Source organism: Penicillium robsamsonii (assembly GCF_028829455.1).
Source record: "Penicillium robsamsonii strain IBT 29466 chromosome Unknown utg000003l_segment0_segment0, whole genome shotgun sequence".
NCBI lineage: Eukaryota > Fungi > Ascomycota > Eurotiomycetes > Eurotiales > Aspergillaceae > Penicillium > Penicillium robsamsonii.
Genome location: NW_026643221.1, coordinates 3,286,535 through 3,300,252, shown reverse-complemented (window position 1 = coordinate 3,300,252; position 13,718 = coordinate 3,286,535). Strand labels below are relative to the sequence as shown.

At 48.7% G+C, this 13,718-nt stretch overlaps 5 protein-coding genes across 5 annotated transcripts; 1 reads left to right on the top strand and 4 right to left on the bottom strand.

Moving 5' to 3' along the window:
- Window positions 1–960: 960 nt before the first annotated feature.
- N7447_005967 (proteasome regulatory particle lid subunit RPN9) lies at window positions 961–2,268 on the top strand (the record flags this gene model as incomplete). The annotated part of the gene is made up of 3 exons (XM_057230229.1): window positions 961–1,225; window positions 1,317–1,552; window positions 1,627–2,268. The coding sequence occupies 3 exons, from the start codon at window positions 961–963 to the stop codon at window positions 2,266–2,268; spliced, it is 1,143 nt and encodes a 380-aa protein (XP_057085319.1).
- A 2,159-nt stretch (window positions 2,269–4,427) lies between these two features.
- Window positions 4,428–6,512, bottom strand: N7447_005966 (GPI-anchored transamidase subunit GAA1; the record flags this gene model as incomplete). The annotated part of the gene is made up of 4 exons (XM_057230228.1): window positions 4,428–4,913; window positions 4,968–5,797; window positions 5,849–6,087; window positions 6,139–6,512. 4 exons carry the CDS (start codon window positions 6,510–6,512, stop codon window positions 4,428–4,430), a joined length of 1,929 nt encoding a protein of 642 aa, XP_057085318.1.
- Window positions 6,513–6,822: 310 nt separating this feature from the next.
- Window positions 6,823–7,911, bottom strand: rbd2 (rhomboid protease family protein RBD2; the record flags this gene model as incomplete). Its single annotated transcript, XM_057230227.1, has 6 exons — window positions 6,823–7,040; window positions 7,091–7,212; window positions 7,263–7,328; window positions 7,381–7,462; window positions 7,519–7,656; window positions 7,719–7,911. The coding sequence occupies 6 exons, from the start codon at window positions 7,909–7,911 to the stop codon at window positions 6,823–6,825; spliced, it is 819 nt and encodes a 272-aa protein (XP_057085317.1).
- Window positions 7,912–8,545: 634 nt separating this feature from the next.
- Window positions 8,546–9,493, bottom strand: N7447_005964 (dienelactone hydrolase family protein; the record flags this gene model as incomplete). The annotated part of the gene is made up of 4 exons (XM_057230226.1): window positions 8,546–8,748; window positions 8,807–8,924; window positions 9,005–9,333; window positions 9,406–9,493. The coding sequence occupies 4 exons, from the start codon at window positions 9,491–9,493 to the stop codon at window positions 8,546–8,548; spliced, it is 738 nt and encodes a 245-aa protein (XP_057085316.1).
- Window positions 9,494–10,016: 523 nt separating this feature from the next.
- On the bottom strand, window positions 10,017–11,975 carry N7447_005963 (Ytp1 family protein; the record flags this gene model as incomplete). Its single annotated transcript, XM_057230225.1, has 4 exons — window positions 10,017–10,190; window positions 10,258–10,629; window positions 10,697–11,646; window positions 11,711–11,975. The coding sequence occupies 4 exons, from the start codon at window positions 11,973–11,975 to the stop codon at window positions 10,017–10,019; spliced, it is 1,761 nt and encodes a 586-aa protein (XP_057085315.1).
- Between the last annotated feature and the right edge of the window lie 1,743 nt (window positions 11,976–13,718).

Here is a 13,718-nt window from a genome sequence, read left to right as displayed (position 1 = left end):
GATGAATTCCACAGTAAAACAAAAGACTACTTGTTTCAAAGGTCCCAAAAGATCTGCTCACCAAAGAAACTGAGTATTGAAGGACTTGCCAACTATATAGATACCTACATACATAATTCTGCTTGGTAAGTGCACATGTGCCTTCTCATCGCCTCAGAAGATATACTCGGATGAGGTCCGGTTTGCTGTTTACAGTGCCCTCGGTTTTTTCGAGGGTTTCAGCAAGTTCGCCGCTGCTATTCAAGCCCTCAACAGCAACACATTGTAGTCCATGTACTAGGAATTTTGTCGCCACTTCCCCCAGGTTGTTGTGGCCCGTTGCGGCTTTTAACTGTGAGGTTTACTTCCTAGCTCTGGGTAAACAGTGCTTTGTCTTATTTCATCTCCTGTGTCTTCGTCTGACTATTGCTTGTTGCTTGTAATGTGATTAGCGGCTCTTCGCTCTAAATACTATCTTGTTTCTTCTGTAACAACTTATATCCTCTCGTTCGTATCAGACCTGCTTGTCGTTCTTCCTTTTATTCGTCTTCTGGAAGATTACATACAATAACAAAGGAGGAGATGGTCAAACCTCTTATCGGCATCTAATATATATATGTACGTTGTAGTGTATAAGCGGGAAAAAGGTCTAACAGAGAAGCATATATGCAGGTACTTCACTAAGTACCACAATATCTATTGGTTTTTATTCATGCCTAACTGCATAACCTCAAAGATCATGATCAAACTCCAAGCAGATAACTGACGTTGAAACAGCAAAGCATCGAAGACCGTGGAAGCCAAGGCGGTGAGCGAGAGCTCCCCAAACTGCCGACGTGAGGACATCATATCAGCTCTCTTGCAGTCCGCATCAACCATCAACATATCCAATTCCGTCCGAATTTACCTACCTTCGTCTCTTGACTCAGCCTCTCGTCCTCTGTCAGTGACTTCAACTCATCCAGCACCCAGATCTCCACCATGGAGTCCAAGGTCCCCGACTTCTTGCTCGAGCAGCAAGCACAAGGAAGCCCAGAGACACAACCCTACTTCCTCACCTTCGAAGACTACTGGGAGCGCAAACTATGGCACCAGCTTACAGACTCGTTGGTCGAGTTCTTCCGCATGCCAGAGAGTGCTCCCCATCGCTTAGCCCTCTTTAAGACATTCGTGCTCAGTTTCGCCGACCGGGTCAACCAGCTCAAGTTTGTGTCGCTGGGGTTGATGGCAGCAACAGAATGCACAGGTTGGTGGTTCACAGTCTAGCCCGGAAGCTCCAAAATCTACCTCGATAAGCATTCGGTTAGCGTTGATGTAGACTAACCATCTCCCTCTAGATGATCAAGAACGACTGGCTTTCCTCACATCTCTCGCCAGCAAGACAGATACGGCCGATACACAGGATGCATATGTATATGCACTCGCTGACGTGGCTAACGTCAAGCTGTCGCTGAAGGATTTGGAAGGAGCACAGACAGACCTGGCCACCTGCCAGCGGGTGCTAGACACGTTCGACTCGGTCGAGACCGTCGTGCACGCATCATTCTACAAAGTGAATGCGGACTATTACCATGTATGTGATTCACAGAACCCTGTCCCCAGCCGGACTTGGCCACTCAAATTGAAGCTAACACCCCTCTCCAACAGGCTAAGCAAGAATTCGCCTCCTTCTACAAAAACGCCCTCCTCTACCTCGCCTGCATTGACCTGGAAGAACTCACCGAGACCGAGCGCGTATCGCGCGCCTACAACCTCAGCGTAGCCGCCCTGGCATCAGAGACGATCTACAACTTCGGAGAGCTCCTCCTGCACCCGATTCTGGACTCGCTGACCGAGACCCCACACAACTGGCTCCGCGAGCTTCTCTTCGCCTTCAACCGGGGCGATCTGACCGCCTACGATGTGTTGGCCGGTAACATCAGCAAGAACAAGCTGCTCGAGTCACACCGGGTATTCCTGTACCAGAAGATCTCGCTCGCGGCACTGACGGAGATGGTCTTCCACCGTCCCCCCCACGACCGCTCTCTCTCCTTCCAGGCTATCGCGTCCGAGACTAAGGTGCAGCCAGATGAGATCGAGCATCTCGTTATGAAGGCTTTGTCGCTGGGTTTGCTGCGTGGGTCCATTGATCAGGTTGCTCAGGTTGCACAGATCCACTGGGTTCAACCTAAGGTTCTGGATATGAAGCAGATTGATGGCATGCGAAACCGCCTTAAGGACTGGGATGCTGGTGTTAACCAGCTCGGTCACTGGATTGAGGGTGCTGGTAAGGATGTTTGGGCTGCATAGATATCTTATCTCACTTGTGTTCTCAGTTCTATTATAATGAATACAATGGTGTCTGTCATTGTGACTCTGGTATCTTCCCAATTGTACTCCGCGCAATATGTCTTATTCGACATATTTACTTTGCTCATCACTCCAAGTCATGGAAACCCTAGAGAATATGAAGACTGTAACATTCACATAGTCATCTAACGAACCAGAAGAATTTCATTTGAAAATATATACGTAACTCTAATGCCCATCAATCGAACACTGCACAGCCTCCCATTGAGGCGTATAATCTTTCGTCGTCGTATTATCACATCCGTCAGAGGTATAAAACAAACTCCAGTTATCAAAGCAATCACAATCAGGCTTACTGAAGACATGGCAAAACCCATTCTTGAGAAACCACGACTTAGGCTTCTTAAGTGTACCCTCATCACAACTTTTCCACGTGTAACCCTCGTTAGTCCACCATTTACAGGTAACCCCCGTCGTAGTGTACTTGCTGTTGAGGCCTTTGTGGATAGCCAAGCAGCCGTCGTCATCGAGAAATTTGTGGTTATATCCTTCGAGGTGGTAGTAGTCGCCCGCGCAGTCCAGTTCGCTGTATATTGTGATCTCCCAAGGTTGAGTCCAGGGGTATTGAGATACGGTTGGTTCGGGTGTCCATTTCTTTTTCTTTTTTGTAGTAGTTGGGATTGAAGTTGTCGTCGTGACCTTGAGTGTGTTGGCCTTGGTAGTGCTCGACTTGGAGATGGAATTGGAGATGGAATTGGAGGCGGACTTGGAGGTGGACTTGGAGGTGAATTTGGAGTTTGCACTAGTACCAACGGGCTTCCCGGCTGCGTTTGTCTTGGTAGGTAGGGGGTTCGGAGCTTCTGTTGCTCCTTTCACGGTGGCTGTGGGACCAGCAGGAGGTGCACGGTAACCTGCTGTTTGGCAATATAGTTCGGAGACACCACATTGACCCCAGAAAGCACACTGTTGGCTGTTAGGACTTGATCTATAAGACGGGTTATGGGGTTTACTTACACATTTTGATGAAGCACATGGGTTCAAACCGGCAAGGTCGGCCCATTTAGCCGGTCGTACTGTTCCAGGCACTTGTGGACCGCAGGTGGCTTGAGGAAGGGCCATTGGCATTGGAGGTTTCCCGGAGCTGAGACAGATAAAGTCACCCTGGTATAGTTGTTTGCATCCAAGCCATGCCCAGGTGTCTTTATTGAAGCTTTCGATGTCGGCCTCGGTGATACCATGTTTACTGGCAATCAGTGAACATGTATCATAACCTTGAATGATATATTTGAAACAGTATCCGTCCTTGGTTGGTACTGGGACGGCGGCTGTGGCCATATGGATCAAAAGAAGCCACAGAGCAAGGAGGTCGATTCGATAGAGACCCATCTTATGTTGACCTGGGAGACTCAGGCATTTGTCGAGTAACAAGGCTCATTCTTTATATAGATTGATAGAACCGTGGCCATGAGATAGAGACTGGAGAGACGCATTGCATGAAAGAAATAGAACACCAATTACGAGTTAGGGCAAGATCCATGGAAAATTGGTCAAGAACAATCTAACATTCATGCAGTTGATGAATGTGAGATGTTAGCATTGTTCAAGGGTCAAAAAAAAAAAGAGTCGGGGAAATGTGTTGTATCGGAGTTATACATCCTGGATGTTTTCATTGTTCGCTCGAATCAGCCGTGCATGACCACTCTGATATGGCACGTATAAAGTTAGGCACGGTCTTTGTCTAACCTCTCCTTGGCTCTTCTGGTGTCGAATACCAAATGTTCTTCGATCATAGCTGGCCATCGTGAGACGATAGATATTTGAGCCCTAGAGTAAGAATCGAAACCGAGACACTTCTTTGATGATAGGTACGGCGTGGCACATGAAACATATCAAATGGGAGGCACACATTCAGACTTGTTTGAGCAAGAGTGGCAAGAGAGTGTGTTTGTAGGTATTTCACTAGTTTTGGATGTATATTCGCAGTGAATTGGTATATGTACCTTGTACATCAACCGCAGGGAGTCCCAGCTGTGATCCCTGTCTCTGTTTCTTTGTGATAGTCAGGTATGCACGGAGTATATTCCTAAAATTGTATTTATTAATATCTTATCTCATTGAATCAATGCAAACGCATGAGACAACAATGTACAACAATATAATCAGAACATCGACGACCCCAGCAACACAGAGCCAATCAACCAAGCCGGCCACCAAACACACCAAACAACGACCTGGGTCCACATACCCCAAACATCCCAACCGAAAGCCGCCTGGGTGAGGACAGCCTCGACCGAGACACCCATATACCAGCAAACGCCGAGGAGAACAGTGGGTGGGGAGACAAGGTTGAGAAGCACCAGACCCAGACTGGAAGTTACCAAGCGGAATGGCGCGGAGCCTCGCAGGCGAGTGACGAAGCTAAGTGGCGCGCAGAGCAGACCGATCAGGAATGAAAGGGAGAAGTTGAGGGTGGCGAGGGTTGAGAGGGAGAGACCTAGTAGGAGGAGGGAGAATGATTTTATAAGGTGGTACTGTTGGGGGATGATTGGTTTTGCTACACCGATGCCGTTGGAGAGGATTGCGGCGAGGAGGAGGGGAAGGACGATGTCCACGACCACGAATATGTAAGTGGTAGTTGTGAAATACTGTGGATTTGTTAGCAGCTGTTATTATTGTGGTTGCAGGATGGTAGATCTCACTTGGTGGAAGATATTGTTAAAGACCCAGAGCGGGACAAGGCCGAGCAGATGGAGTCCGACAACAAGCGAGAGTGGTAGAGCAAGGTGTCGTTCTGCGATGCTAGTAGTCTTGGGCTTCTCTTCGGCGGATGCCTTCTCGTTCTTGGGTTTGTCACTTGGCTTGGGTTCTGGGTAGTACCCAGTGCGCATCCAGAGGGCAATTGCCATGATGGTGAAATTTCCAGCGATCAACATTGCACTGGGCAAGTAGGTGCCGATGCTGACAAAACGGTTGGACTGCATGAGCAGGTAGAAGAAAAAGCTCTGGTGAAGGTGCTCTAGCAAGTTGTTCAAGCTGCGGCAAAGAGATTCGATCGTCCGGCCCAGTGCCATTTCGTCCTCCCATCCCTCGCCCTTGGTCTGCAGAGTGATAGCGTCGATATGGTACGGCATGAAGCTACTGTGTGCGCCGGTGGCATACCCGAGACCCTGCTTGGTCATACCGCGGAACATGGTCTGCAGACGATGCTCGTAGCTATCGTCGTGACCCCACATTTCCTGTAGATTGGCCCCGATACCCATCTGGCCACCTGCGATGGCTACAGCAGTGTTGAACAGGTCGAGATTGGGGAGTTGGCCATTGACTCCATCATATACAATATGGAGCGACTGGAACCGGTGATCGAAGGGGTATTCGATGACCAGTGCTCCTTGCAACGCTCCACTCTTTAAAGGAAGTGGCTGTACCGAGGCCGGGTGCATATCATGGTAGGCATCGATCCAAGCTTGAGTTCCAGTTTTACTGTCCGGGGTGATTAGGAAGATGATATCCTTGGACCATAATGACCATCCTAGCATCAACAGTCAGTAACCGACTAGAGGAGCGCAACGACGAAACCCACTCTTGAAGTATCTCGCCAATGTCAGGGCAAGAGTGACACCATTCAGGTTTAACTCATCATCAGCCGTCTTCCATGGCGCAACCAGCACAATTGCCTCTGTGGCATCACCGCGCGGCGCGTGGATAATAGCATAAGTGTTCTCTCCCTGGTGCGTAATCCCAGCGGATGTGTATTCGTATTTTTGCGTGGCAACTTTAAGGCCCGCTGCTTGCAGAATTGACTGCAACTTGTCCGAGACCCTGTTGAGTATTAGCCAATAATCCATCCTGTGTTGGATTCATTCGACGTACGCCGCTGTCACTTCCGCCTCGTCTTTTTGGCCGCCTCTCGCTTGTCCATCATTCAACAATCCTTCCAATTCTTTCTTATAACCACGGAAGATGTTCTGCTCACTTCCCGTGAAATAAGCATGGACTTGGCCGGGCAGGAGCGCATTCTCGGAGATGTAGGTTTGTCGGGAGTACTCGTTCAACGGAAGGAGAAGTAGCCAGACAATGCCGACGACAATGCAGATAAAGGATAGGAGATTCGGAAGGCGAACGAAGAGGAGGTTGGGGTTATTCCGCAAGTTGCGGATTGCAGCTGGCACCTTGTTAGTTTGGGGGTTCGGGTGCTGCCAGGAAGGACAGGTGGTATTCCAGGTTGTCTCACATTTCAACGCCATTTACTATTGACCATCGGGACACGAGTTCCCGTGCCGCGAAGGCGAAGCTGTTAAATGAGTGGAATAATTGGACTGAACTTGGAGTCTTACAGTCAACAGTGGAGATCGAGAGCTCCCGTTGTTTATGCGCGGAGAAGTGGAATTTACACCAAACGATAAAGACCAACAGCGCAAATTAAATGGGAGTATGCACACGCTATGCTATTATCCAATGTCCCCCCTCCTTGCCCCCCAAATCTGCAACAATATAAAAAACTATAGTGGAAAATGTACATTAAAATGGGAAATGAAGAATGCATCAATACTGGGATCAGGCTCCAAGGCGCTGGGTAGATCCCAAGTAGCTCATGGGTGTTTGGTTGCCGTTGGTGCCGGCGGGGTTGGTGGTTGGAAGAACTCCATAGCGACCGTAAGTCTTCTGGTCAACAGAGACATAGTGAGGCAGGCGTCCCAGGAGGTTCAGCTTGCCCTCGATGAAGCGGAGGATCTTCTCAGGGGGCACGAACACCTTGAGGTATCCGAGGCCAACTAACGACGATTAGCGGTGGAAAAAGGGAAAGCCAGAGAAGGGAACTCACGGAGATAGCCAACAAGAATCGCACAGAGGTGACCGAGGAAGCTCACGTTCGACACGAGGATGGATACAACGATACATGCGAACAGGGGCGAAGTCCAGGTGGGAATCTTGTACGGGCCGAGACTAAAGAGCGTTAGTAAGATTGGAGTATTATATTCCCCAGTGGATCTTACGTGAAGTTGGGGTTAGACTTGTAGGTCTTGATGGCTTCCGAACCGAGAAGCAGGAAAACCCAGATGCTAGATTGAAGGTCAGTTATCGAAACATCCAACCCTGGTGATCTAAGCTTACCTTGCGCCGACTACCGAAGTATTTCTGTGTAGAATAAACCTCTCAACCAAGATATAAAGACCAGCAGGGACAGTCGAAAGAGCTAAATTATGCAAAATGAGTTAAAATGGCCACTTTGGGGTTTATTACAGTACTCACGTCCAACGAACAACGCAATAGCAGTCAAAGTTCCATGCTCGGCCTCAAAGCGCTCCAGCAGTGGCGTGAGTGCCGCAGCGTTAAGGAAAGCATGGAAGAAGCCCGTGTGGATGAAGGGATAAGTATTAAGTCGGTACACTATAACACCGTTAAGTTAGCATGTGCCCAATATGCTCTTTCAAAGATGGGATCAAACATACTAGTCCCCAGGTTAATCTCCTCTGGAATCAAAGCACCCCATTGTATAACACCCCACACAGATTGGAATTCAAGCAGCCAGAAGGCCAGAATGATCAGCAGCACCAGGCGGGTGAACAGCGGTAGCCGGAGGAGGTATGTTCGTATCCGACCCGGATTGAAAGGCAACGGGGGTAAAGCGGCCGGGGTCGCCATGATAGTTCGTTGCTGATATTCCGTTTACTATCACTTTTGAATAGAATATAGTGACGAAATCACTCGATGCGGCGGAGTAGAGTTGGGCTGGCAAGTTGATATATACCGCGACTCTGAAGGACAGGAATTTATCGGTCGGAGCGGTTATGAGAAAAAGACAGGTATTCAAGAGTCAGATGGCGGATCTAACAATTAATGACTGGAAAAAAAGATCAATCAGTTTCTGTTTCCTTAGTCGAATTTCCGGGTCCCAGGGATAACTCACGAGGCACACGCGATCCCTGACGGAATCGAAAAGACAGAGACAAGAAGTCCACACCTAACCGAGAACGAGTCAAACTCCGAATGTCAAGATAAGAAACAACCTATGTGAAATATCAAATCTGGAGAGCAAGATCAAGGGAGACTACTCGGACCATTAAAGCGACTTGTCCGCGAAGTTACGCTCCGCGATAAAGACCAACCGCGCAACTGTAAACTACCGCCGGGTAGCCCTCCAGGGCTGGAGCGTACCTGAGTAGTGGCGATAAATTATCTAAATTTATTCTGTACTAGTTAGAATAGTCTATTCATCAGATATAAAATGGTGTTCGATATCGCTATCTACTATATATACATGCGAAATCCTCTTTATTTACAGGTACTGGTTGAACCAGGCGACAGCCTGGCAGAAGGCCTGCTCCTTAGCCCACTTCTGCTTGGGGTCGCTCAGATCGGCACGCACACCGAAGCCGTGACTGACACCGCTGAACAGGTTGATCTGCCACGGCTGACCAGCCTTGATAAGAGTCTCCTCGGACTCGTGGCGAAGCTGGGTAGTGAAGATCGAGTCGACCTCTGTTAGACGCGAAATTAGCCTTTCTTCTTTTCAACCCGATAGCAAACACCAACTTACCGGCAGCGGCGATAGACAGGGGGCCCTTGATGGCACCAAGCTCCTCGTGGGTGACGAACGAGGGGTGGGCGATGTAACCGACATCAACCTGGCCGGGCTTGAGGAAGCGGCAGACGTACTAACCAAAGATTATTAGCATCAGGGGGGTTCCGTTGTTTCGGAGATTTGATCTTCAGATCGTGGACTATAAGTACATACCTTACCGCCGAAGCAGTAGCCAACAGCGCCGACCTTCTTAACGCCGAGAGTCTCACGGATATACTTCAGAGTCGACTCAATCACGGGCTCAACGTTCGCGGGCTGGTGTTTGGGGAGCCATGCGGGCAGGTCGGCCTTGCCAGTATCCATGTCGCTGACGCTGATCTTGTCGCCCTGGAAAAGATCCGGGATAATGGTCAGGTAGCCATTGTTGGCGTACTCGTCGGCGAGGATCTGCGCATTGGTAAAGATGCCGAAGATATCGGTCACGAAGAGAATGGCCTTCTCGGGGGTCTTGTTGCCCTTGGGGTAGACGATATAGGTGTCGACTGGAGAATGGCTTGGTTAACAATGGTTGCTCTGGCGGGGCTTCCTCTGCAATTGCGGCATTTTCGTTTTACCTCCATTGATATTCTTAGTCTCGCCAGCGGGAGTACCTTCGTGCTTGAAACCAGAGGCACAGCAGGCAGCGGGGGGGTTGGAAGCCATTTTAATTTAAAAAGGTCTAGAATGTGAAAATGAAGATTTGACTTGTGTTGAATTAATAGCCCAGAGGGGTTCCGGGGTTGCTTATAAATGTATTGGGGGGCCTCGGGGTCTACAATGTCCAACCTGAGCCCTTTAGATCGCGTTTTCTTCCAATCAGACTGGCCCTTCAATTCCTTCCCTTCTGACCCCACTTGCCCCTCATGGCGCTTTTGAAGCCGACGGCTCGGAAATACCATACTAACTCCGTATACATATCGATTGAAGAGAAAACAATGCATATTCCGAACATCTGTACTGCATATATCTGGGAGATAGGGCAAGAACCAATCCCCAGCCATTATTACCATATTAATCCGTCATGTCCGAGGTTGTCCAAGCAACTGTCCTTTCCAGGGTATCTCTGCAGGGAATATTATGTCGCTTGAAGAATTCACAAGCAAATGACTCCGTATATTCCAACATGAAACATAAAAAAAGCCTCAGAAGTGTAAAGGGGGTATCAAAAAAAATTGTCGTGGATTCTTCACTGGAAGCGGAAGTTCGGTCGTGGTCGTTGAGCACGCTTCAGAACCAAGGCCTTGAGGGCAATGGTCAAGATCTCATAAGCCATGATGAAAGCACTGAAGCCCAACCCGACGGTAAAAGTGAACATTGCGTCCACTTCGTAGTACTCCATTGCTTGAATCACATTGCGGGTCTAGATCAACGTCAGTCATGCTTTTGGGTGACGTTGTAAAGCTTATGAAGGGTGGATGTAAACTTACACTCAACATGAAGATCAGACCTCCTGAGATCAGACAGAATGCAGCAATGATCTCTGTCGGGGGACGAGCCGGGAGGTACGAGGTCGGTGGCTTGAGGTACAACAGGAGGTATGTCATTCCGCGCGCCAACGCAAACCCAACCAGCATATTACCCCATTGTTTGTGTACCATCGTCGATGTCATGCTATCCTGGTGGTGCGACCCCATCATCATGCCAAGCAACATAATGACGAGAGCTGGCATGGGGTTCAAGGAAACGCCCTGCGACCTCGGCGGCCTCCAGGCTTCATCCGAGGTACCTTGAGCTGGGGGTTGAATGATGGTATTGTTGACCCAGTGACGGACGCACGCAGATTCGAAAAGCATACCGGCCTATTTTTTTTTTTTAGGTTAGTCAGATTAATTCCTATAAAGAGCGTAAAACAAGATGAAACCGTACCAGACCGCCGCCGAAGAAGAGCACGGAAATCGAAACGTGCTCGAGATCCGTAGCAGACCATCCTTTGCCCGAACCGTTGAGGTGCTCAAGGAAAACATTTGTTGCGCCATATAGGAAAATGACAAGCGACTCTGTAGCTTCACCTGAGGGAACCTTGGATTTCCAACCAACAACAGACGCAGAGGGCTTCTTGTTCCAGGCCCAACCCAGATCGGCCCAGCAACCCATATAGCGTCCAAGTGTCAGGACACCGTACCAGAAGAAGATGCCACCCTTGATGAAGTGCGCAAGTCCGTTGAAGATCTCACGGCCTCTCATGATACCACCGTAAGTCACAGCGCCACTCGCAATGGCCGCAAATCCGAATGGAAGGATGACACGGTCAACGATGTTATACACGACATTCAAAACGCGGAGGACCCGGCTGGGGATCAGACCAGGGACAGTCTGAGACAGGAAGCGACCAACACGCGTGTGATGAATCCAGCCGCGTTGAGAGGTAACCTTTGCCAGCACTTCGTCGGGCTTTTCAAATCCATCGTATTCGGCAGGCGACTCACAAGACGACGACCCAGGACTATGAATAGAAGAGTTGCTATCCGTGCCCTGACCACTGTCGCGAGACCAGCGATGCCCGCGCATCGCACCGTTGAGATAAGCATGCTCAGTATCATGGTCGTCTGTCGCGACAGGGAAGAACGCAGCATGTTCATAAGAGGGTGCCTCCGACTTGCCGCGGCCAGCGTAGGCAAAGAGCAAAGCCAGGATAAACTGGGCGCTGACAACACACGTCGCGACCCAACCGATTTTGTGGTGTGCGTTGTTCTCGTAGAGATCTGGCGTCTGGCTGTTATAGATAAACCCAAGGAGGACACCGAGAGCGTTGAAGGCCAGGAAGAGGAATTGTGATGGAAGGGCGAGCCATGAGCGCGCGATGCTCAGCATGACAGCTATTCAAGAGATCAGTTGTCCGTTTTCTTTTCACATTCAGAGCCCAACACAAGAGCGACTTACCAACAGGAAGAATGAAGCACCAGCCCAGAACCATGAGGACGATGTGAGCTATAATGGCGCTGGAGTGCTTGCTATATGCGAAATAGCTCATCGGACCATCGGTGTTCACTTGCGTCGCAGTGGGTGTAGGGTGCGGCGCGTTGGTGACCGTGTGCATATCCATTCCCATATCCATTGATTCATCATGTGGAAGTGCGGTAGCAAGGGATGCGAGCAACAGCGCGAAAGCTACCGCCCATACGACCCGAGTAGCTATAGGCCACATTGGGAAGAATATATGTGGTAGTGCAAGAAATGATAATGAGTATGTGCAAAAATGCAAGTAGTTTCGAGATATAGAGCTCCAACCTTAGGGTCGAAGCTCTATCGAATGGTGACGTAGCGAACCTGCCAAACCGGTAGCTAGACCCGTGTTTATTTGAGTTTTTTTTAAGGTCGTCTCTTTAAGCAGGTTTACCAGGCGACGGACTAGACTGTTCGATGGGAGTTGGAGAAAGCTGTAGGGCTGAAGTATAAGACTCCGGGAGGAGATGCAGTATATAAGTCCAAGCGGGGCCAGGAATGAAGTGCCGGGAAACTTGCTCAAATTAAGAGCTTGCCGACGATTTCCAATGCTTTTAATTTTAAGAAAAAAAAGATTTAAAAAGATAGAGAGGGGGAAAAAAAGTGCGTGGAAGAACGAAGCTAAGGCCCCCGGGGCCGATATGCTTCAAAATTCGGTATTACCTCATTTTCTGCTTAAAGTTTGATGTACAATTTTGGCCTTTTACTCTCTAGCCCTTTTAACTACAATGATAATAGAAATTGAAGTCATTGTTTTTGTTGAAATCTTCTATTCGGGTATCTCGGGAGCCTCTCTAGAGGTGACTTCATGGGAACTATGACTACGTAGAACCCCAATTTTTGGGCGTAAAACCTGCATGATGCTATATGTAATGTACAGAAATATAACCTAGTCAATGACGTAGTCGATCGTTACCTTATTCGGACGGTCTGATCTTCGCTTTCTCTTATATTTATATCGGATCCCTAGGTAGACATATAATGCCTAGGCTATAGATAGAACTATGAACATGTCAGCCTGCTTAGCTTTCAACCCAACATACTCAGGTTGACTTCCACGGTGCATTGTGCACTCCTAGCTCTGTCCTCCAATCACCAGGATCATATGCACTAAATCCCAAAGTACTTTCATACTCCATATCCCTGTCTTGGCTTCCCTCGCTTTATCCGAGCTGTATTTTTGAGGTGGCCCCATCTTGGTGGGGGTATATAGTATGGAAACCGAAGGCCGGACTCTGCGGATATACAACAAGGCAGAACGAAATTCGAGCGGAAGTTCGGCACCTCGCTTTGTAACCCAAAGAGGTGATATTGAGGTAGTTGACTAAAAGTAGTATAGGTGAATAATCTGAATGTGCTAACCTTGGTCGGTTGCACCGATACCACAAACTTTATACACTCTGAAATCGAATATTTCAACACATACCCGATGCATAATGTCATGTGGTATCTCCCATCCTGGTCCAGACTTTGCACTTCATCAATATCATACACGCCCCCCGCTTTAATATGTTCTTTATAATGTACTTTGTACGGAGGTGAATTCTATTCCTCTACCCGCATCATCTAGCAAAGCAAAGTACAGAAGTCGGGCTAAGACCGGGCATCTTGGCGATTGGTGAACATCCGTCAGCATCCGGGGACCTAAAAAAGTCTAGCATGTTACAACCACGCACCTGCACGTCCCTAGGATCGTTGAATAATTGCAAATCTGTTAGTTTTATGCCCGGAATGCAAACTCCGCTTTACATCCGAACGCCGAGCTGTAGGTATCCGTATACACCGTATATGTCGCCGACCTCGTGTTGACACCCGTGAGCTATCATATGACTCATGCTTGCTCATCGCATTAGCCTTAAACTGCTGTATGCATTTGATTTACAATATCGGTGGTTTTTACTATCATATACTCCTAACGCCGTGGCTGTCCACATACTCATGGCGG